The following is a 25,932-nucleotide window of genomic DNA, read 5'->3' on the forward strand; positions in this document are numbered from 1 at the left end:
TGGATGGATGGATGGATGCTTGAGTGGCTTTATGTTTGGATGGATGAATGATTTGTCTCTGCAGATTTTGATCTACAATTATAAATCTCAATCTTTTGCGTTCAATCATGTAGTTATAGCCCAGCTCTGAATTTATTTCGAGGTCTAACTCGATGTTTATACTCGTTATGTTAGTGATGCTGACCTGAAGCGTGACCTATGAAAGCGCTCTAATATAAAGTCGTTATTGCAGTGTTACTATGCGATGAATGTTGGTGTGTGGGGGATTAATTTACACACTCCGGTCGGTTTGCCCGAACGGTGCTGCTGCTTCACTCACTGCAGCCACAGAGCGGCGGCTGCACCGCGCATGCGCAGTGCATCCAGGGGCTCGGCACTGAAGTGGGCTGGATGGAAGAAAAACAGCGGCGATGGACGTTATACCGCAGGATTCCCATTTACCATGCCGATAAATAAGCGTCGGAACAACTTCTCTTCCAGACCTCTCACCCCAGAACGCTGACCACCTGACACAAAGGGGTAAGATGATAATTATTGTCCGCGAATGTTCCGCTCGGGCTGGCTAGCTGGCGTTAGCACGGCGCTAGCTGCCGCCTCCTCCTCCCCCTCCTCGCTGAAAGAGATAGCGGATCTCCGACTGACACCGAGAAAGTAAGTTGTTTTTGATGTGAATAAAAATGCAGTTGTGGCGGTGACCACTGTGCAGCCTCGTCACTTCGTGGTGTCAGTTTGTGGGGGAGTCCCGGGACTGCTTGTCCCTGCAGTGTGAGACAGCAGGCAGCGGCTAGCCGGCAGAGCTAGCATTCTGACCCGAGCGCCCCCTGCTGGAGCTCTGCACGGGGAAATGCCGCTTTAAACTGTCCAGTAATCTTTGTCACTGTGGAATATATTTTGTTTGTAGTATTGCAGGCTTTTGTTGTGATAATGTATATTTGCACTATAAACTGAACACTCACACTGCAGTGTCCCATAGATGTTGCAACACAGTGTGCATATGATTATTATTTCCATTGTCTTCCCTTACCAAAAAGTAGTACATGCAAGTATGTTTCAAGTATACTTCCAGTTTACTTTTTATATACTTATCAGTACTATTTTTTTGGTAAGGGTTTCCATCTGTCAGTATTTTTAGTCGTGGCAAATGTCCACTGCGGTTTCTCAGACCTCGGTGAAACCTCTTAAAATAACTTGTTTTGTCCAACCAAAAGTCCAAATTGTAAAGGTTTTGAAAATCTTCACTCACTCCCTCAACTTCAACTGCTTATCTGGGAATGGGTTGTGGAGGATTTGTAATTTTGTGTTTCCCCTACAGTATTATGGTCCTGACAAGCCACCAGGCCAATGAGAGCCTCCCTCCAGGCCAGAAATAGTTTGTTAATAACAACAACGAAAAATACAGCCAAATATCCATTAATTTGGGTGTCATTCTTTTCAGTATATCTGCAGTGCATTGAGTCTAATATTCTGTCATGCAAACAATTTTCTGAGGAGTGACAGTTTTTTTTTAAGTGATATGACAGCGTTCTAATTGGCTTATTATTTTTTTTGTCTTACTCGCTGACAGCAGTGAGATATTCAAAACATCCAGAGACATCAGAATCTGACATCTATTCCACAGATTTTGACTCCTACCAACATCACTATAGTTAGACATTATCCACCAGCTCGGAATATGTTTGCACTGCACACGTTTTTTGTCTCCCCCCCATTAGATGCTCTCTGATTGTTCTCGCGATCTGTTGGTACCTTTAAACTCCTTGTCAGTAACTGCTGTTTCACACTAGACATCTGCACCACTAAAGGTAAAGTGTCATTAAAAAAGTAAAAACTGTATGATTCTTAGTGGTGATCTGCATGATGGTGTGTCAAACAGCAGCTAGTTAAGTCAGCCATTGTGCAGCACATGAATAAGACCATATTTTGTGTATGGAATTAAACTTTGAAGAAAACATGGGTACACATGCACCCCATGATCTGTCAGTAATAACTGCGGGGATTCTGACAATAAATAAGCACATTAAATTTTGCATATACCCAAATATCTTGTTTGCACGCATGCAGTTATTGGTGTGGTTTGTCAAGCTGAAACAGTGATCCTTGCCTTTTGGTGTTTTTTTATTTATTTATTTTTTTTATTATTATTATTATTATTTTTATTCCATTTTGTTGTTTATGCAGAAGAAAATAAAGACTGCCATACCAACAGATAAACAGAAAGGCACACCAATACAATACACAATTTTATAGAAATAAGTAACAACCACATGTATTTTTATTGGACATTTTTTGGGGAAAAAAAAGGAAAAACCTTGCATGCTTCTGTGAGACACTGAATTATTACCCTATGAAGCGTCTCCAAAAAATTTTTGATTTGTAATTCAGTTCGTGAGTCTGTTTTTCCAGAGGGGAGGGAGAAGAGCTAATATCCGTGATATCCACATATTGACCATAAGGACATGAGGGGCAGCCCACCATAGTAATATACATTTCTTAGCAAGGAATAACAGGATTGTTAATATAGGCCTTGTATCTGTGTCAAAAAGATTACCGGGTGCATGGTTTAGCAAATGGAAAGAGGGTGACATTATGAAATTTTACCAGTCACCTTCTGAAAAACAGAATGTACGAGGTCTGTTAGAAAAGTATCTGACCTTTTTATTTTTTTCAAAAACTATGGATTTGAATCATGTGCGCTTGCATCAGCCAAGCTTGAACCTTCGTGCGCATGCGTGAGTTTTTTCACGCCTGTCGGTTGCGTCATTCGCCTGTGGGCAGGCTGGTCCAGCCCCCTCTTCGGATTTTCATTGTCAGGAAAATGGCTGAGCGATTGGGGCAGCGGTGAATCTAATTTTTCCAGAAACTGAGAGACAGCCAGGTGGAAACCATTCGGAAGATTCAGATGGCTTTCGGTAATGATACTCTGGGCATCACACAGATTAAGGACCATTACAACCGGATTAAAGACGACCCACAGTTGCAGAGAGCTCGCCGCGCTTCGAGTGGCCATCGACAGGCTGAAAGGACCAGATCATTTCCAAAGTGCTGATGTCCACATTTTCTGCGATTTCTCTGGTAGTCACACGACGCCCCGGGTCAACACAGCCTTCACTTTGGAAATGATCTGGTTGTTTCAGCCTGTCGATGGCCGCTCGAAGCGCAGCGCGCTCTCCGCCACTGTGGGCCGTCTTTAATCCGGTTGTAATCCTCCTTAATCTGTGTGACGCCGATAGAATCTTCACCGAATTTTCCGAATGGTTTCCACCTGGCTGTCTCACACAGTTTCTGAAAAATTTTCATGGAGCAAAGCGGCAGTCGCTCAGCCATTTCCCTGACAATGAAAATCCAATGGGGGGATGGACCAGTGCTCACTCAAAGCCTGCCCACAGGCGAATGACGCAACCGACAGGCGTGAAAAAACTCACGCATGCGCACAAAGGTTCAAGCTTGGCTGATGCAAGTACACATGATTCAAATCCGTATAGTTTTTGAAAAAAAATAAAAAGGTCGGAAACTTTTCTAACAGACCTCGTACATCTTTCCAAAACGATTGAATGTGATCACATGACCAAAATAAATGAAAAAGTGTCCCCTCATGAACTTCACATTTACAACCCCAATAAGGCACACCTGTGCACTAATCATGGTGTCTAATCAGCATCTTGATATGGCACACCTGTGAGCTGGGATGGATTATCTCAGCAAAGGAGAAGTGCTCACTATCACAGATTTAGACTGGTTTGTGAACAATATTTGAGGGAAATGGTGATATTGTGTATGTGGAAAAAGTTTTAGATCTTTGAGTTCATCTCATACAAAATGGGAGCAAAACCAAAAGTGTTGCGTTTATATTTTTGTTGAGTGTATCTTGTCTTTGTGGTGTATTCAATTGAATATAGGTTGAAGAGGATTTGCAAGTCATTGTATTCTATTTTTATTTACATTTTACACCACATCCCAACTTCATTGGAATTGGGGTTGTAGAACAAAGGTTGGAGTCATTAGGGAACATCCTCTGGAGGCGGACGGGGTTAAGTAAGTGCTATGAAAAAATTAGAAATTTTGTTTGTGTATTGAAATTGAAGTACATTTTGGAAACACTCCATCACAGCTCTTGGTCCACTCACTAGGGCTAAATGTTACCTCCAGATCATGCTCTCACAGCGGCTCCAAAGAATTGTAGGCAGAGGCATCGGAGTGCACAAGTATAGCATAATACTTTGTGAGTTTCCCTTTCAGTGATTTAGAGCAAATCAGGGTGTTTTCTAGATCTGAAAGATTGTGACAAAAATTGTTCCCTCACAGAAGGGATTCAAAAAAATGACAAATTTGGAGGTATTTATAGAAGTCTTCAGAAGGAATGCTAAACTCTGTCGTAATTTGTTCAAATGACTTTAAGGAGTCAGAGGTGAACAGGCTGATGGAATCTAGGATACCTTTAGACATGTATTTTAACAAACCAATACTCCTAACTCGAGGAGGAAAATCTGGGTTCAGTACTAGAGGGGATCAAACAGAAATAACTGAGGGAATGTTCACGTTTTCTCACATCCTTCCAAACCAATAACTTTTATAGCATTAATCCTCCCCAGGAAGAAAGTACTGTAGGTAGGGATGACTACTTCTGTAGATCATTTTTAATTTTTTGAATTAAAGCAGAGTAATTAGCACTAAATAAGTCTGTCAAATTGGGGGTGAGGAAAACACCCAAATAATTGATACCTGAAAAGGAGATTATACTAACCTGTCCTGAGGAATGTTGAATGGCAAAGTGACAGATATACCTAAGTTTATTTTATAACCTGACAAGGTGCCATATAAGGCAATAGAATTCAAAACAGCTGGAATTGAGTTTTCAGGGTTCAGTAAATACAAGAGAACATCATCAGCAAAAAGAGAAATTATGTAATTTTTCTTGTTTCTTGCAGTCCCTCCCTGTAATATCAGGGTTAGACCTTATTGCTTCAGCTAAAGGTTCAATAAACAGTGTGAACAATGGAAGTGATAAAGGGCATCCCTGTCTACAGCCCTTACGCACCGAAAAACCTTCAGAAACCAGGCCATTAGTGTTGACACTAGCTTTTGGGTCTGAGTAAAGGGTTTTAATCACATTTATGAATTTAGAGCCAAAGCCAAATTTATCCAGTATTGAAAACAAGAAAGGCCATTCAACTCATTCAAAAGCCTTTTTGGCCTCTGAAGAGATTACAAATGCTGGGGTTTTATTAGTGTTGATATAATGTATGATATTAAGAGCACATCGTACATTATGTACACCATGCCTTGATTTCACAAATCCTGCCTGGTCTGGGTTTATAACTTTAGGGAGAATTTTTTTTTCCAAGTCTGCGAGCCAAGACCTTTGTAACTATTTCATAGTCTACATTAAGTAAACTGATAGGTCTATAGGTTTTTTTTTTGTTTGTTTTTGTTTTGTTTTTTTTTATCCTTCTGTAAAATTAGGCTAATAGAGGCATATCTCCAAGATGGGGGAATATCACCTTTCCAGATGTTATTGATTGCAGGTATAAGAATTGGGTGAATCTCCGGCTAAAATTTCTTGAAAAATTGTAGTGGAAACCCATCTGGGCCCGGGCATTTCCCATTTAGCATGGCTTGGATTGCAGCTCAGACTTCCTCTGGCATGAATTCAGAATTTATGTTGGAACGATCCTCCTCCACAACAGCAGGTAATGAGATGTTCTGGAGGTAGGAATTCATATTAGGATCAGCCTTTTGGGAGCTGTAAAGGCAACCATAAAAATCTGTAACTGTTTCATTGATGGTAAAAGGGTCATAATAAACGGCACCACAGGATGTCCTTACCATATTGATTGAACAGTCATTGTTTTGGTTTTTCAAATGAAAGGCAAGTAATCGGCTAGATTTGTTACAAAATTCATAATACTTTTGTTTAGCCACGAACAGTAGCTTCTGAATGTGGTGCATATGATCAGTATTGAGTTTAGTCTTTGCAGTCACCAGTGTTTTTTAAATTTGAAACTTTGGATGATTTTTTATGTAGTTCTACATTTGAGACTTCCTTATCGAGGGTTTTCCTATTGTTCTCCAATATTTTGTTCTGATGGGAAGTATACGAAATAAGCTGACCGCATACGGTAGCTTTAGCAGCATCCCATATCATAGCAGAAGAAACTGGAGAGTTTTTATTATCAAGGCAGAATTGTGACAAGCCATTATGGACAAAAGAGCAAAAAGAGTCATTATTCCAAAATGACATATTGAATCTCCATGTTGGAGTTCTAGGGATGCTAAATGTTGGGTCAATCTGTAAATGCACAGAGGCGTGATCAGATAGTACGATAGAGTCTATGTGGCAGGCCTGGACTGAGTGCAGGAATCGTTTAGGGATGGAAAAAAAAGTCAAGTCTGGAGTATGAATTGTGAGGGTGTGAATAAAATGTATATTCTCTCACTTTAGGGTTAGTTTCCCGCCACACATCTGTTAACCCGGTGTTTGCATAAACTGTTAAGGAGTTTGGATGATTGTGGGTTTGAGATACTGGCAGAGGAGGATCTATCCAAGGAGCCATTCATGATAGAGTTAAAATCTCCAGCCAAAAAACTGAGGCCTTTGCTCTAATTATTAAAGGTTAGAATAATATGCAAGATAAATTTAGGCGTATCGCAGTTTGGGGCGTAGGTGTTGAGAAGAGTAACGTGCTGTTTAAGTACAATACCTGTAATAATGATAAATCAGCCCTCTGTGTCCTTTTCTTCATGTTCTAAAATGAATGTTCTTATGTATAAGAATTGCTGTGCTTCTTTTGTTTTGCAAATAGGAAGAGAAATAAACTTGACCTACCCAGTCTCTCTTAAGTTTAAAGGACATGTCGCGTGGTTTTTAATGTCCCAGTTAGCAACACAACATCAAAGTACTCATGATTTTAAGTCTCCTTGTGCACATGCGCTCATAAATAGTGGTTTCTGATGTTTTTGATTCCTCTCCCTAAAACCTGGTTCACACAGCGAGATAATTAGGCCGATATCGGACCCGATCTTCCCCTTCCGACAATCTTAAGGATGCCCCGACAATCGTGATGACACTAAAGATAATCTTATCAGATATTCCTGCCGTGTGTGGGTCTGCTCGGTAGGGCGTCTGGGGCGCTCCGATTGCAAATCGGAGATACTCAACATGTTGGATTGTCTTGGCCCGATATTGCAATGTATGTGGTGTCCTCCGGCCACAAACGAACATGCAGCCTGCTGAATGTGATGTGTAGCCAATCAGACAGCGAGGTGACGGACGTACGGAGCAGAAACTAAAATCAAAACAGCTGTTCTGACTTACCAGAAAGTCCGGTGGTCACGCTGTCTCCACTCCTTTAAAGAATGCTTTTTCTTTTTATATCTTTTTTCCCTCTGTTTTACAACCCTAATTCCAGTGAAGCTGGGACATTGTGTAAAATGTCAATAAAAACAGAATACAGTGATTTGCAAATCCTCTTCAAACTATATTAAATTAAATACACCACAAAGACAAGATATTTAATGTTCAAACTGATAAACTTTATTGTTTTTGTGCAAATATTTGCTCATTTTGAAATGGATGCCTGCAACACATTTCATAAAAGTTGGGACAGTGGCAACAAAGGACTGGGAAAGTTGATGAATTCTCAGAGAACACCTGTTTGGAACATTCCACAGGCGAACAGTTTAATCGGAAACAGGTGAGTGTCGTGATTTGGTATAAAAGGAGCATCCCCAAAAGGGTCAGCCATTCACAAGCAAAGATGGGGTGAGGATCACCACTTTGTGAACACCTGCGTTAAAAAAAAAAGTCCAGCAGTTTAAGAACAATGTTTCTCAACATTCAGTTGCAAGGAATTTATGGATTCCATCATCTACACGTAAGCGGCAAGGCCGAAAACTAACATTGAATGCCTTTGTACTTCAACCCCTCAGGCGGCACTGCATTAAAAACCAACATCATTGTGTAAAGGATCTTACCGCGTGGGCTCAGAAACACTTCAGAAAACCATTGTCAGTTCGTTAACACAGTCCGTCACTACATCGACAAATGCAAGTTAAAACTCTACTATGCAAAGCGAAAGCCATACATCAACAACATCTAGAAACACCGCCACCTTCTCTGGGCCTGAGCTCATTTGAAATGGACAGATGCAAAGTGGAAAAGTGTGCTGCTGTGGTCTGAGTCCACATTTCAAATTGTTTTTGGAAATCATGGACGTCATGTCCTCCAGACAAAAGAGGAAAAAGACCATCCAGATTGTTACCAGCACAAAGTTCAAAAGCCAGCATCTGTGATGGTATGGGGGTGTGTTAATGCCCATGGCATGGGCAACTTACACATCTGTGATGGCACCATCAATGCTGAAAGTACATCCAGGTTTTGGAGCAACACATGCTGCCATCCAAGCAACGTCTTTTTCAGGGACATCCCTGCTTATTTCAGCAAACAATGCCAAGCCACATTCTGCACGTGTTAGTAAAAAAGTGCAGGTACTAGACTGGCCTGCCTGCAGTCCAGACCTGTCACCCATTAAAAATGTGTGGCGCATTATGAAGCGCAAAATACGACAACGGAGACCCCGGACTGTTGAAGAAGTGAAGTCGTACATCAAGCAAGAATGGAAAAGAATTCCACCTACAAAGCTTCAACAAGCACCGTCATCCAGATGCAGCTCCTGCAGCAAATGATGAATTTGTGGCATCGCGTGGCGTGTGATATGAACGCAGCATTAGTGTCCTCAGTTCCCAAACGCTTATTGAGTGTTGTTAGAAGGAAAGGTGATGTAACACAGTGGTAAACATACCACTGTCTCTGCTTTTTTGAAACGTTTTGCAGGTATCCATTTCAAAATGAGCAAATATTTGCACAAAAACAATAACGTTTATCAGTTTGAACATTAAATATCTTGTTTTTGTGGTGTATTCAATTGAATATATGTTGAAGAGGATTTGCAAATCATTGTATTCTGTTTTTATTTACATTTTACACAACGTCCCAACTTCATTAGAAATGGGGTTGTAAATAGTCCACAAACTATCTACGTCTGTTTACTCTGAAGTCGCGTTTAATCTCAAGAGATTTTGCGAGATTTCTTGTCTGACCTGGGAATGTTTGTGTGAAATCTGTTCATGTGTGTGGTGTATTGACTTCACCATGTGACTGAACACCACACACTGTACGACCAAACCTGTAGATGTATGATTTTTTTTTCCCCATGTGTGTAGTCTCTCAGGTTTTGGAAACCTACAGATAATTTTAAAATCCTGCCATGTGAACCAGGCATTAGAGAGTTAACAGGTGCATGTCCGGAAGACGTCTCACTCGACAATTCTCTGCATTTCTCTGTGTGTGACGTAGTTAATAGCAACACAAAAACATCCCAGACAGAGCAAAACGAATGCGGTTTTGTCCGATAACGAAGCTTCGGAGCTTTTCTTTGAAAGCAGTGGCTCAGATTTACAGAGGACATGGCACACTTCACCCCGAAACTCTTAACTTTTTCAGAGTCTCTTGGAACTTAGAACTTAAAGTGTCGTTACGCTGCTGTTTTTGTCACAGCTAGCGGTTTACTGCTGCTGTGATCATGGACGTGCCTGGACACGCAGATGTACGTCTCATATCAGAAAAACTCAGAAGGCACTATTTTTAGGAGATAATGGACTCTCTTAATGGGCCACAATCCTGACAGAATTTGAGTTGAAGGCGATCGGACATTATTGGGGGGGCAGTGGTGGGCACAGATAACCAAAAAATTAACTTCAATAACAGATAATCAGATAACTGAAAAGTTATCTTTGATAAAAATAAACCGATAAACCACCCAAAAATGTATCGGAAGTTACAGATAATCGATAACCTATAAATCCAGTGTTGTCTCTGGTACATTTGCAATTACTAAGAAGCTGAAATTGACTTTTAACACGATCGCTTTTGAAAGCATCGAAAGCGACAAAAGACCCAAAGAATGAGCCAGTATTTCCATGTTTGACCCTGCTGCCCCCTGTAGGAAGCTGCACAGAAGAATCCTGAGAGCACCCACAAAATCAGCTCTCTACTAATCATAATGCTCCGGTCAGGCGGAGGTCTTGAAAAATAAAGTCATACTAACTTATGGTTTTGTGAAAATACTGATAGAATAACTCCATTAATGTCAATTCTGTCATTTGTACAAAGTTAAAATATAAGATTTATCTTTTAATGTTGAATAATGCACTAATTCTTAGGTTTTGTAACACAGACCGCAAAGCATTCTGGGTAAAAGTGCCTCTGCTAAACACTGATTGGTTCAGTCATTTATTATGTAAACCAACATGTTAATGGGACGTGTGTCGTGTGTTGGTTTAAAGATAAATGTGCTTTTGTAAAATATTCCATTTTTATTTGTAAAAACAGGCATTTTTACGGAGCCCTGGAAGTGTCATCGCAAAATGTTTTGCATGTGGAGAAAATGTGCGCACGTTTTATTAGTGCCGTGCGCACGTTTGATGATATGCGCACGTTTTATGATGTTGTAAAACATGCACTCAATATTAGTAAGTAAGTAAATTTATTTGTATAGTGCCTTTAGTGCCACAGACATAAGTCACAAAGCACTTCACAGGTTAAAATGTAATAATAAATAATAAAAATATAGATAAAACAAAGGACAAGGTTAATAATTGGTCAGTTCTGAAAAGCCTTATCTTGACACATAAATGTTGGCTTTACACTGTGCGTGTTTTGGCCATTTTTCAGATGATTTTTCATTCGTGCGAGAATTTTTTGGACCGAGTTTCAGGTTAATCGTGCGTCCTGCATCGTGTAGTGGAGTAACAAGTTTTAACATCTCACGACCACCTCCTGCTGCTGAAGAGCTACAAGCATCCAACCGCGGAGCTGTCTTGTAATGTTTTTTTTTTGTTGTTGTTGTTGTTTTGTTTTTAAACTTAATTTGTAAAAAAAAAAAAAAAAAGACATTTGCAAAGCCAAATATGATGAGTGGCAGTGGCTCCACAGAGGTTAAGTCTCTTTTCTCCATTGAAAACAAATAATTGTTATTCAGTCAATAGACTTGAAAAAAGCAACAGCTGACTTGGCAATTGAGCCGCTCGTGTTGCGACGAGCCATCGGTTTACTCACGGTGTCGAACTCTTGTTTCTTCCACAGAACCTCGGCAGACAAATCAGGGTAGAACCGCAGCTGTGAGCTCTCATGAATGATGTCTCATTTCTTTAGGGTAGCTCTGATTACAGCCTCTCTTTGTGAATATCGTAAGAATCGCATCAGGGTGCTCCTCAGAGGTTTATTTGGGGCTGGGTTGGAGGTTGGTGCTCGGTGGGCGCGTTCAATCTCCAGCGGAGGGGAGTTAGCGGGAAGTGACAAGTGACAAAGTTTTTTATTCGGCACACAAAATATTCAAATAGAAAAAAATGAACAATTCCACAAACAAACACAGACAAAACTAGTGAGTCCGAAAGGGTGTGGGCTGAAGCAAAGCTTATTAGTGCCCGCCCCTGCTAGTACAAGTCCAACAATTCTAATCAGTCATATTTACATAAATACAAATTCACTACTACATGTCGACACACAGACATACACATCAATATACTATTCACTTATAATTATATTTATATAGTACCAGATCACAAGAAAGTCGAATCAAGGCACTTTACGCAAGTAAGGACTAACCTTACCAACCCCCAGAGCGAGCACTAGGCAACTGTGGTGAGGAAAAACTCCCTATAAGGAAGAAACCTCAAGCAGACCAGGCTCTTGGGGGTGACCCTCTGCTTGGGCTGTGCCATATATACCTATATACATACGTATATACTTTACAAACATAAATATATACATACATATACACAGTCACTTATATACATATACACCTACCCATATCTATATATCTACATACGCATATACATACCCACACATTCAAATATACAATAAGTCCCACTTATAAATTGACCATTCCATATAAATCAAATTATATTTGCTTCTTTATGATACTTAGACATGATGTTCTTTTGAGTAGTTTCTTAAATCTTACTAAGGTACTACTCATTCTAACCTCTGTTGAACATTTGTTCCATTTCCTCACCCCAACCACAGACACACAAAAACCCTTTACATTTGTTCTTACTGGTGGTTTCATAAAAATTGCACAACCTCTTAAACTATATCTGGATTCCCTCAATCGGAACAGACTCTGGACATGTCTCGGTAAGGCTTGGTTTTTCGCTCGAAATAAAGTTTGAATTGTAATGTAATCGACCAAATCTATGAATTTTAATAAATTTAAAGACACAAATAGAGAATGAGTTGGTTCACGATAGTGTTTATTGCAGATGATTCGTATGGCTCCTTTTTGCAAAAGGAATATTGGATTGGTATTTGATTTGTAAGTGTTTCCCCATGACTCAACACAATATGTCATATATGGTACCATCAGAGAATGATATAAAGTAAGTAACCCTTCTTGCGGCAGTAGGTCTTTGGCTTTATACAAAATGGCTATAGTTTTTGACAATTTTGATTTCACATAATTTATATGTGGTTTCCAGCTAAGTTTATTATCAATTATAACACCTAAAAATTTATTCTCTGTTACTAACTCAATTTCCTTATTGTTTATAGTTAAATTTTTACATTTGGGTGCCTGTTTATTTCCAAATATAATACATTTAGTTTTCCCAAGGTTGAGTGACAACTTATTAGCATCAAACCAAACCTTAAATTTTTCCAGTTCTTTCTCCACTATGTCCAGAAGCTGTTCAAGATTTTCACCGCTACAGAACACAGTTGTATCATCCGCAAAAAGGACACATCTCAGTGAACTCGACACCCAACTTATATCATTTATATAGATTATAAACAACAAAGGACCCAGCACTGAGCCCTGCGGCACCCCACATGTGACATCCCTGAGTTCAGAATTTGTAGTATTGAATTGAACATACTGACATCTGCCTTGTAAATAACTAGCTATCCATTCATATGCCAGACCTCTGATTCCATATTTCTGCAGTTTAATTAATAGTATTCCATGGTTAATTATGTCAAACGCTTTCTGTAAATAAAAAAAAACACCTATTGTGTATTGTTTATTGTCAATTGCAATTGCTATACTTTCCACAAAGTCCATCAAAGCATGTGATGTAGTTCGAGACCTTCTGAATCCATATTGTTCTTCACAAATGATGTTACGCTTCAGTAAATAATCATTTAATCTTTTAGCAAATATTTTTTCCAAACGTTTGGAAAATTGTGGCAGGAGTGATATAGGTCTATAATTAGAAAATGTGTGTTTGTCACCAGTTTTAAACAGAGGAATTACTTTGGCTATTTTCATTTGAGAAGGAAATTTACCAGTACTTAGTGACATATTGCAAATATAATTGAACGGTTTTACTATACAATCAATAACTTTTTTTTAATAAAGCCATATCCAAATTATTAAAATCAGTTGATTTCTTACTTTTTGAACCATGAACCAGATCAAGTATTTCCCTTTCATGAGTACCACCAATGAACATTGAAACAGATTTGTTAAATGTTGAATTATTTACCCAGAAGTTATTAGTTGATGAGTCAGTTTTACTGGCAAGATTTTTACCCACATCAACGAAGTATTCATTAAAGTGTTCAGCAATAGACTCGTCGTTATCAATCGTGATGTAATTGTTACTCTGAAAAAATGAAGGATAATCTCTAGTTATTCTTTTTTACTATTTCATTTAATATGTTCCATGTGTTTTTGATGTTATTTCTATTTTTGACAAGTAACTCATTATAATACATTTTTTTACTGAGTCTCATGATATTGATTAACTTATTCTTATATGTTTTATACTTACTTTCAGCTTCCTTAGTTCGTAGTTTTATGAATTGTTTATATAGTACGTTTTTCTTTTTACATGCCCTCTGAAGCCCCTTAGTTTTCCATGGTTTGTTGCTATATTGACTTCTATATATTTTGTCAACAAATGGACAGTGTTTATTATACAAACTGGAAAAAATGGAAATGAAAGCATCATATGACCTGTCAACATCATCAACAAAAACATCTGACCAATTCTGACTTGATAAATCCTCCCTTAAATTATCAATTGTTTCAGGTGTTACTTTTCTACTCATGAATTTGATATTGCTTCGATACATACAACAACCCTCCAATGCAAAGACTGAGAAAACTGGCAAGTGATCACTGATATCACTGACCAGTAGTCCCCCACTAAGATTACCGGATATAACGTTAGTTAAAATATTGTCAATGAGAGTTGTTGTATCCATAGTTATTCTGCTAGGATGAATGATGGTTGGAAACAGTCCTAAACAGTACAAGGTGTTTATAAATGAGGTAATTTGTGGATGATTGTGAGGGTTTAAAAAATCTATTGAAATCTCCACAGACAAATAAATGCTTATTTCTGTTGATTTTGTTGTACATTCCTAAGATAATGTCTTCAAAGGTGTCCATATTTGTCCCAGGAGCTCTGTAAATGCAACTAACAACTATGTTTTTGGAGTTTATAGATGTCATTTCTATGGTAACACATTCCATGATGTTGTCCACTGTAAATGACATGTTGTTAATGAGATTACAGTTATAATCTGACCTTACAAACAATGCAACGCCTCCGCCCCTTCTCATCTGCCTATTAACCAGGAACAATTCATAATCATCAAGATATATCAGATCTTTATTATCCTCATTTAACCATGTTTCTGAAATTGCAAAAATCTTCATCATTGATTTTATAATTTTTGAATTGTTCTTCTGTAAAATATTTGCACTGTCTCACAATATTCTCACTGAAAAAGGTATCAGGATCATTTTCAGATTCGAAGGGGTGGTTAGCAGAGTTATTCTAATTAAATGTATCTAGACAGAGCTCCTGGGCAGAAATAAACGGATCATTATCCTTAGTCATTATGTCTCTCTTGTCTCCGGGTGTAGATGATGTGGATGAGTGGGTTGCTCCAGTCTGCATCATTGTGCTGTGATGTGTTTGAGTCCTCATACCTACTGTTCATATTTGTCCAGCTCCTCGATGTTACTTATTGCCATAACCTTTGCTTGTTCTGGTGATCCGTTCAGTTTGATGAATATTTTACAGTTTGAAGTCCATGTGTGCTGGATTTTTCCCTGTTTCTTTAAACAACTAGTCTTTAAGTCCAACTAGTTTTGGTAATAACGTTTGGAGATAGTCCCCGAGGGGAACACCAGCTTCAGCTTTCTCTGGGAGATGAACAGTCATTAGGTTTTTACGTCTGCTGCGGTTCTCCGGGGCATCAAGTTTCAGTCGTAGCAGCTCCACTGTCTTTTCCATGGTGCCTAAATTGGTACTGATCTTGCCGCATTCGTCCTCTGTAGTGGAGATCTTGCACTCAGCCTCCCCCACACGCTTCTCTGCATCACTCACCTGGTTGGAGAGAATAGACCAGGATCCCTCAATCAATGAAACAGATGTTTTAATTTCACCTAGAGCCCCGTCGATTAAATGCAGATGAGAGCCAACTGAATCATCCATGGTATTCATACGGGAGGCTGCCAATTTCACTTCGGCTAAAATCTGCTCCATAGTTGTTGAATTAGCTAGTTTTCTTTCATTCCGTGGGTGCAGCAGAAGATGAAAACACAGGAAAAACTTTGTTGCGTTGCTTGTTAGGCATCGCTACAGTCTCGAAGACCTGGCACTTCTAATGTTAATTGGAGAAATTTAAGAATTTATTTTGAGCCTGGAGCTGAGTAAAATCATAAGCAGCCATGTTGCCTCTGGTCACGTGACCTCCCCTTTTGGTGTTTTTTAATATGAAAAATACTTATGTATTGTTCTGTGAAAAGTAGAGTTTATTTTCTTTTTTAAAAACCACAAATATATGACTGTGAGAGGATTACATAAGTAATAAGCACATCATTTATTTTAGTTTTTGTGATTCTGAGTGCCTCGCATTATTCAGGGCAACACAACTTGCAATTTTTATTGGGGGGGGATGCTTCAGTGCCTGAAAAAAATTAGAGGCGAAACACTGAGTTCCATATCTTTTGCTCCATTGAACAGCTCCATTAACATTTCATAAAAATGCCTCCATGATACGAGGTCGCTGAATCCAGTACACCATAAGGTGATTACGCAGTGTTCTCTGGGATGTCTTTAGCAAGCGTAGAAGCCCTATCAGATGAGGAATTTGACGGGTTCGTCTTGCAAATCTTCCCTGGATTGAGGAAAGCAGATGTGTATTTCAGCCCTCCCTCTGCTTAGCGGTGTGTCGGCGGCTTGCCTGTTAGGTGGAGTGAGCGGTAAAGCCTTCTCTGCCCCGCTGCTTTCAGCTTCCTGTTCCGACAAGAAGCACCTGTATAATTTTAACTAAAATATCAAATGAGACAGATCTATTTAGGGGTTATGTAAAACAAATGATGTTTTCTATTTTTACAATGGAAAGAATATTTGCATGTGTTGAAAGATGGAACGTTCCATCGCATGCAAATATTCACCAATACAATCAGCATACTGACCACAACTAACTTAAACCAGCCTAAAACATATTTGAAATGGGTTGTAGCAGTTTAAACCACTGTATCTGTGTTGTAGCACAGTTTAAAACCACATTCACTCATCTGTTTTAATTTGTCCTGCTTTGTTTTATTTTTTTTATATATATATATATATATATATATATATATATATATATATATATATATATATATATATATATATATATATATATATATATATGTGTGTAAATCTGCTTCGAACAAGCAGTGCTTCAAAATAACTGTGAGAGGAGGCATGTTGATAATGTTTAAATTTGTTGTAAGAAAGATCAGCTTCAAGAACTTAGCATTAGTTTTCCTGCATTTCTAGTTTAGCTGTGTAATGGTAAAACATATCTCCAGACGTGTGATATTAACAGCAGCTTTATGCAAGTTTTCATTCAGTCCTAAACTGCCCTCAGTTACTGGGTGTCAAATTGTGAGCAACAGTGTCACCAAAGATAAATTTCTGCATCTTTACTTTTAGTTGTAAGTCTGTTGTACTTTTTGTAGGAAAAAACTATTTATATCTGCACTTTGTCTTTCAGATGCTGTACTTTTACTGCTCACTGTACTCTCAAGCCCATACATGACCCGTTCATCAACATCCAAGGCAGCCTAGGAGGTGACGGTGGGCTAAAGGAAAGAAGCAAGTGAATTAAGGAGTTCAGAATTCCACCTCAGCTCTCAGGCCCATTTTTGTGCCAGTTGGTCAGGGATGGTGAAACCAGTAACCTCTGTGACTTGTGGTGAAAAGGACCATCCTGCCTTACCCTCCATCTCCAGCAAGCCCAACAGCCAATTTGTTAACCAAACACTCCGACAGTCCACCAGTCAATCACTTTGTCAACCAGCCTGCTATCTTCCAGCAACTTATTACCTCAGCACCATGACTGCTCTGTGTGAACTCCTTTTAGCAACTCACTAATTCATGGTAAGTTTGACTTGATGTGTGTCTTGTATCATTCATGATATTCACACGGGAGGCTACCAGTTTCACTTCAGCTAAAATATGTTCCTTAGTTGTTGAATTAGCTAGCCTGGAGGGGCTAGCTTTGTGTGAATCCTCGTTAGCTGTTTTCTTTCATTCTGTGGATGCACCAGAAGATGACAACACACAAAAAAACTTTGTTGCGTTGCTTGTTAGGCATCGCTACCGTGTAGAAGACCAGTGTAGAGATATATCAGTTGGCTGATCGGGAGATATGAGCCTTTTGTGAACATATTGATATTGCCGTAATTTTTCATTCATTTCCCTTACCCACTTACTCCAATCAAGGGTCATGGGGAGGGGGGGTGCGCTTGAGCCTATTCCAGTAGTCATAGTGCAAAAGGCGTGGTACACCCTGGACAGGATATCAATCTATTGCAAGGCCCCATATAGACAGACAAACACATTTATACAGCATGCACACCTGTGGTCAGTTTAAGGTTTCCAATTCAACTGACCTGCCTGTCTTTGGAAGTTTGAGGGAGCTGAAGCACCCATAGGGAACCCACGTGAACACTGGTAGAATATGCAAATTCCACACAGAAAGGACCAGAGATTGATAGACGGATTGGGGATGCATCTCATTTTTTGCCCATGCTGTACTGGCCCATCGTGACGAAAGACCTGAGCAAGAATAAGAGACTCTAAATTTACCAGTCAAATTTCGCTCCTATCATCATCTGTGTTCATGAATTTTGGTTAATGACTGATAGAACAGTGTTGCGATACAGGCAGCGAAAATGAGATTCCTCCATCTGGTATCTGAGTTTACACTCCAGGACAGGGTGAGAAACTCAAATACACAAGAGGGACTCTGAGTAGAGCCACTGCTACTTTGCATTGAAAGAAGCTAGCTGAGTTGGTTTGGGCATATGGTGAGGATGACCCCCGGTCGTCTCCTTAGTGAGGATTTCCAGGTACATCCAAATGGGAGGAGACTATGATGAAGACCCAGGACAAGCTGGAAGGATTATACCTGCCAGCTGGCTTGGACACACCTCAGGATTTCCTACAAAGAGTTAGAGTACTTGGATGAGGATAGGGAATAGTAGGATGAGCTACTTGGTCTTCTGCACCCGTGACCTGGACCTGGATAAGCAGCAGAAAATGAATGAATGAATGAATCAATCAATCATCAATCAATCAATTTTTTTTATATAGCGCCAAATCACAACAAACAGTTGCCCCAAGGCGCTTTATATTGTAAGGCAAGGCCATACAATAATTATGTAAAACCCCAACGGTCAAAACGACCCCCTGTGAGCAAGCACTTGGCTACAGTGGGAAGGAAAAACTCCCTTTTAACAGGAAGAAACCTCCAGCAGAACCAGGCTCAGGGAGGGGCAGTCTTCTGCTGGGACTGGTTGGGGCTGAGGGAGAGAACCAGGAAAAAGACATGCTGTGGAGGGGAGCAGAGATCGATCACTAATGATTAAATGCAGAGTGGTGCATACAGAGCAAAAAGAGAAAGAAACAGTGCATCATGGGAACCCCCCAGCAGTCTACGTCTGTAGCAGCATAACTAAGGGATGGTTCAGGGTCACCTGATCCAGCCCTAACTATAAGCTTTAGCAAAAGGAAAGTTTTAAGCCTAATCTTAAAAGTAGAGAGGGTGTCTGTCTCCCTGATCTGAATTGGGAGCTGGTTCCACAGGAGAGGAGCCTGAAAGCTGAAGGCTCTGCCTCCCATTCTACTCTTACAAACCCTAGGAACTACAAGTAAGCCTGCAGTCTGAGAGCGAAGCGCTCTATTGGGGTGATATGGTACTACGAGGTCCCTAAGATAAGATGGGACCTGATTATTCAAAACCTTATAAGTAAGAAGAATAATTTTAAATTCTATTCTAGAATTAACAGGAAGCCAATGAAGAGAGGCCAATATGGGTGAGATATGCTCTCTCCTTCTAGTCCCCGTCAGTACTCTAGCTGCAGCATTTTGAATTAACTGAAGGCTTTTTAGGGAACTTTTAGGACAACCTGATAATAATGAATTACAATAGTCCAGCCTAGAGGAAATAAATGCATGAATTAGTTTTTCAGCATCACTCTGAGACAAGACCTTTCTGATTTTAGAGATATTGCGTAAATGCAAAAAAGCAGTCCTACATATTTGTTTAATATGCGCTTTGAATGACATATCCTGATCAAAAATGACTCCAAGATTTCTCACAGTATTACTAGAGGTCAGGGTAATGCCATCCAGAGTAAGGATCTGGTTAGACACCATGTTTCTAAGATTTGTGGGGCCAAGTACAATAACTTCAGTTTTATCTGAGTTTAAAAGCAGGAAATTAGAGGTCATCCATGTCTTTATGTCTGTAAGACAATCCTGCAGTTTAGCTAATTGGTGTGTGTCCTCTGGCTTCATGGATAGATAAAGCTGGGTATCATCTGCGTAACAATGAAAATTTAAGCAATACCGTCTAATAATACTGCCTAAGGGAAGCATGTATAAAGTGAATAAAATTGGTCCTAGCACAGAACCTTGTGGAACTCCATAATTAACTTTAGTCTGTGAAGAAGATTCCCCATTTACATGAACAAATTGTAATCTATTAGACAAATATGATTCAAACCACCGCAGCGCAGTGCCTTTAATACCTATGGCATGCTCTAATCTCTGTAATAAAATTTTATGGTCAACAGTATCAAAAGCAGCACTGAGGTCTAACAGAACAAGCACAGAGATGAGTCCACTGTCCGAGGCCATAAGAAGATCATTTGTAACCTTCACTAATGCTGTTTCTGTACTATGATGAATTCTAAAACCTGACTGAAACTCTTCAACTAGACCATTCCTCTGCAGATGATCAAAATTTTAACTATTAGAGAAAAAATTACTCATAACCATCCCAAAGACGTATCGTTATCTTTGGCTGCTTTCAGTGATGCCGGTATTTGGTTAGACTCTTTCTCTCCGATTGTTCTGTCTGAGTTATTTTCATTAGTTACTTCATCCAAACCATCAACATGTTTATTAGACCCCATTCCTACCAGGCTGCTCAAGGAAGCCCTACCATTATTTAATGCTTCGATCTTAAATATGATCAATCTATCTTTGTTAGTTGGCTATGTACCACAGGCTTTTAAGGTGGCAGTAATTAAACCATTACTTAAAAAGCCATCACTTGACCCAGCTATCTTAGCTAATTATAGGCCAATCTCCAACCTTCCTTTTCTCTCAAAAATTCTTGAAAGGGTAGTTGTAAAACAGCTAACTGATCATCTGCAGAGGAATGGTCTATTTGAAGAGTTTCAGTCAGGTTTTAGAATTCATCATAGTACAGAAACAGCATTAGTGAAGGTTACAAATGATCTTCTTATGGCCTCGGACAGTGGACTCATCTCTGTGCTTGTTCTGTTAGACCTCAGTGCTGCTTTTGATACTGTTGACCATAAAATTTTATTACAGAGATTAGAGCATGCCATAGGTATTAAAGGCACTGCGCTGCGGTGGTTTGAATCATATTTGTCTAATAGATTACAATTTGTTCATGTAAATGGGGAATCTTCTTCACAGACTAAAGTTAATTATGGAGTTCCACAAGGTTCTGTGCTAGGACCAATTTTATTCACTTTATATATGCTTCCCTTAGGCAGTATTATTAGACGGTATTGCTTAAATTTTCATTGTTACGCAGATGATACCCAGCTTTATCTATCCATGAAGCCAGAGGACACACACCAATTAGCTAAACTGCAGGATTGTCTTACAGACATAAAGACATGGATGACCTCTAATTTCCTGCTTTTAAACTCAGATAAAACTGAAGTTATTGTACTTGGCCCCACAAATCTTAGAAACATGGTGTCTAACCAGATCCTTACTCTGGATGGCATTACCCTGACCTCTAGTAATACTGTGAGAAATCTTGGAGTCATTTTTGATCAGGATATGTCATTCAAAGCGCATATTAAACAAATATGTAGGACTGCTTTTTTGCATTTACGCAATATCTCTAAAATCAGAAAGGTCTTGTCTCAGAGTGATGCTGAAAAACTAATTCATGCATTTATTTCCTCTAGGCTGGACTATTGTAATTCATTATTATCAGGTTGTCCTAAAAGTTCCCTAAAAAGCCTTCAGTTAATTCAAAATGCTGCAGCTAGAGTGCTGACGGGGACTAGAAGGAGAGAGCATATCTCACCCATATTTGCCTCTCTTCATTGGCTTCCTGTTAATTCTAGAATAGAATTTAAAATTCTTCTTCTTACTTATAAGGTTTTGAATAATCAGGTCCCATCTTATCTTAGGGACCTCGTAGTACCATATCACCCCAATAGAGCGCTTCGCTCTCAGACTGCAGGCTTACTTGTAGTTCCTAGGGTTTGTAAGAGTAGAATGGGAGGCAGAGCCTTCAGCTTTCAGGCTCCTCTCCTGTGGAACCAGCTCCCAATTCAGATCAGGGAGACAGACACCCTCTCTACTTTTAAGATTAGGCTTAAAACTTTCCTTTTTGCTAAAGCTTATAGTTAGGGCTGGATCAGGTGACCCTGAACCATCCCTTAGTTATGCTGCTATAGACGTAGACTGCTGGGGGGTTCCCATGATGCACTGTTTCTTTCTCTTTTTGCTCTGTATGCACCACTCTGCATTTAATCATTAGTGATCGATCTCTGCTCCCCTCCACAGCATATCTTTTTCCTGGTTCTCTCCCTCAGCCCCAACCAGTCCCAGCAGAAGACTGCCCCTCCCTGAGCCTGGTTCTGCTGGAGGTTTCTTCCTGTTAAAAGGGAGTTTTTCCTTCCCACTGTAGCCAAGTGCTTGCTCACAGGGGGTCGTTTTGACCGTTGGGGTTTTACATCATTATTGTATGGCCTTGCCTTGCAGTGTGAAGCGCCTTGGGGCCGCTGTTTGTTGTGATTTGGCGCTATATAAAAAAAAAATTGATTGATTAATTGATTGATCAGTTAGCTGTTTTACAACTACCCTTTCAAGAATTTTTGAGAGAAAAGGAAGGTTGGAGATTGGCCTATAATTAGCTAAGATAGCTGGGTCAAGTGATGGCTTTTTAAGTAATGGTTTAATTACTGCCACCTTAAAAGCCTGTGGTACATAGCCAACTAACAAAGATAGATTGATCATATTTAAGATCGAAGCATTAAATAATGGTAGGGCTTCCTTGAATGAATATGGCCTGTTTCTCACCTAGTTTGAATTTAAGTCTGCACCAGTTACAGTATGTGCGTTTAAAAATAAATAAAAAAGCAAAGGGATCATCCGGGTGCTTTCTGAAAACCACTGCATGAGTGACTGATGTTAGAGCAGTGTCTTCTCCGTCTCCCCCCCATACTCAGGGTATTTGCATTCCACACCGTATGTTATTTGAATGTCCTGTCGATGTGGCTTTCTTATCCTGGTTTAAAACAAAAGCCTTACCTCTCTGTCATTTGCATGCAACAGCCTGTTTCCCACCATGGCCACTCCTGTAGTCTGACGCCCACTTTTTCATATTAAGCAGGTCAACTCAGCTGTCCCTTTTGTTCTTCATCATGGCAGTAAATCATGTTTAGAGTTGAAAAACACAGGAAGGAGTTTGTGTTTCTTTTCACTTCATAGGAGCACAGTTATTTTATAATTGTTTAATGAAGAACTTAATTTGAGCCATGGCTTTACAGGTAAGAGTTGAAGTTGATTAATTGCACTGTTCAAGACCTTCAAATAATTAGCGTGTTCACACTATTTTTTCCCATTTAGTATAAATGACCAGTGTTATTGAGAAAGTTTATTTTACATTTTCTGTCTTAAATGCTGTCATAAGTTGTTCTGATGACCTGGAATCTTGGGACAGATGCAGATCTGATCAGATTTCTTGGACATTATTAGAAACTGTGCATACTGCATGTTTGTAACAAACTGTTTTCAGTCAACTCATGATTTGATTCAATGCTAAGGATTTTATGTACTCACTAATTTTAACAATGTTTGTGTGAAATCAAGCAGACTGTGTCTTTGAGGACACAAAGCTTCTGATATTGAGCCCCTTACTTGTCAGAAATCTAAGACACGTTTCAAGTGTAGCTTTGCTTGTAGCACGATACTACATACATGCACAGACAGGCCTTTTGGACTTGGAAAAGAATTGTTCGACTTGTAATATGTTTTCTCCTCAAGCTTTTACAAGGGTGTTGCGTGTTCTGAGGTGACAAGGTGCCAGACAGGAGATGAATATTGAAGGAGCTGTGTGGATGAATGTTTGTGTACACGTGCCCATGTGTGTGTTTATATACTTATCGCATGTGTCTCAGTGCACGTGATGTCTAGATCCTGTTTCCTGACCTGTGAATAATAATACATAATGCATTATATGTGTAATATCTGTCAAAGTTCAGATAATGAATGGCTGCATTGTCAAAATGGGTTGTATTGGGAAAGGAAGGGATGCAATCTTGTGTCCAGTTTGAGTGCTTCCTCTCTCTCTCACACACACACACACACACACACACACACCTATGTACACTTTTCCATTTTTTCAACAATAAAACCATCAGTAGTGAGAATAACATAATACTGGTTACATTCCCCCAAGGATGTCAGAGTTCACAACCTTAGATTTGTTACCTGCGTTGTTTAAAGTAGACCTGCATTGAAATAAACGCAGTCAGATCTTTGGACCAAAAAATTATTTATATTTACATTAAGATCCTTCTGAATGTAGTAAAGTAAATCTGCAAGCCCAGATCTGTCATTCAACGGAGAAATCTTAGTTTAAAAATGACAAATTTACAGCTAAAATTTAGCCCTCCGCAAAACTGTCAGCACATCCGGGACGCTGCCGAGACACCAGAGAGAAGACCCTATCCCAGCATGCATTGCGCGCGCCAACTGTAATTTGTGGATTTACGTCAGTTTGCATCTCTTACAAAAGCACCTTTTTATTGTCTTATACAGAAGGATCGACTTTTTTTAAAACTTCATATTGTCTTGCGGTATGTTTGGTGAGTACACATTTCTTTTAGTGTTGCTTGAAAATGATTTTTGGGGACTTTTTCATACGCCCATTTGATTGAGTGGTGTCGCATTGAAAATCTACTGTCTTTAGCCTCCGGTGTTACTGTCGCGGGGTACGGATGCGGGACCCGCAAAGAATTCAAGTCATTAAAAAGATATAAACCACTCTCAGCGGCCACGGTGCTCTGCGGCTCCGATTACCGAGACCGTGCAGCGCTGCGGATTTTGCCGCAAGAAGTCTGTCCTTGCGGGCAACAGGTGTCACCGGCCGCTCCGCATCAAAACAGCGAGCTTAGTCTCTGGACTTGTGCTAAGTTGGCCTCACCTCCATTCAGTAGACAGGGAGGTGGTGCCGGCTGCACAGCAGACACGAGGGCGGTGTGAGAGGCCCGCTGCGGCGTTTACTGAGCCCTCAGACTCGGTAAGTGCATCGGAGGCAGTGAGAGCAAGGCGTCGGAGAAGAACGTCGCCCGCTGTCGATGTCGCCGCTAATCTGAGCATGCCGAGCTTATCTCACATTCATTGCAGCTTACTTTTGGATGTTGAAACCAGGATGTGTATAACAGTAACATTACTAACAGATAAAATCAATTTCAGTGCGGGATCGGACTGAAGGTGCGAGCGCTCCCTCTTCTCCCCGACGTCATGGAAATGACCCGGATGTACAAACTGTTTTCGCGGAGGGCTAAATTTTATCTGCAAATTTGTCATTTTTAAACGAAGATTTCTCCACTGAATTACAAATTTGGTCTTACAGATTTACTTTACTGTATTCATAAGGCTCTTATAAATACATATCAGCTATTTCTTTCTGAGATCTGACCACATTTATTTCAATGCAGGTCTACTTTAATGACGGAGCAGTTCCAGGAACTGCTTGAATCCTTGTGTGCGCCAGTTTGTGGTCAATGTGTTCACAATATCTTGGTAAAGGCTTCAGGTGTCAAGAAGAAACTTGGTCTACAAGCCCATCTGATGAAGACCCCTGACAGGTTTGATAATTGCTGTGTTTTAACCCTCTGGGGTCCGAGGGCATTTTTTTTTAGTTCAGTTCACTCGCCTGGCATAAATATTTTTTTATTGCTAACAGCTCTCCCTGCATCCCACAATCAAGTTTTATGTCTCTTCTTTTTTCAGAACAACCTGTACTTTCAAAATATATATGCTTTTGTTGTGTTTTATAAGTGTAATAAAGGTTTACAATCAAAAATAAGGAAGGAAAAAGTAAGCGGAAAATAATTTTACACACACATTTATTCAAAACACACAGCAAACTATAATAAACAACTGTTTTGACACTTTATACAGGTAATTTGAGGTCTTGTGTGAAAGACTGTACAACAGAAAGGTTCAAACAATAAACACAAATGCACATTTTGAACAATATATACAAAATGGTGTATGTGTTTTTTGTCTTCATGGTAAAAGCAACAGAGTTATCCAGTAACATTCACATGCAAACTAGTGGAGCAATCCTGATAG

The 25,932-nt window shown here is 39.6% G+C and overlaps 1 protein-coding gene across 1 annotated transcript in view; it reads left to right on the forward strand.

Moving 5' to 3' along the window:
• The first annotated feature begins 367 nt into the window (after window positions 1–367).
• Window positions 368–25,932, forward strand: part of rgs17 (regulator of G protein signaling 17) — a 45,099-nt gene continuing 19,534 nt past the window's right edge. The window contains exons 1-2 of the mRNA XM_034185207.1: window positions 368–519; window positions 17,057–17,442. Of these exons, the coding sequence (XP_034041098.1) occupies window positions 17,440–17,442 (3 nt within the window). The 5' untranslated portion in view covers window positions 368–519; window positions 17,057–17,439. The remainder of the gene's footprint in view (window positions 520–17,056; window positions 17,443–25,932) is intronic.

This window comes from Thalassophryne amazonica, chromosome 13 (genome assembly GCF_902500255.1).
Source record: "Thalassophryne amazonica chromosome 13, fThaAma1.1, whole genome shotgun sequence".
In the NCBI taxonomy this organism is placed as follows: Eukaryota; Metazoa; Chordata; class Actinopteri; order Batrachoidiformes; family Batrachoididae; genus Thalassophryne; species Thalassophryne amazonica.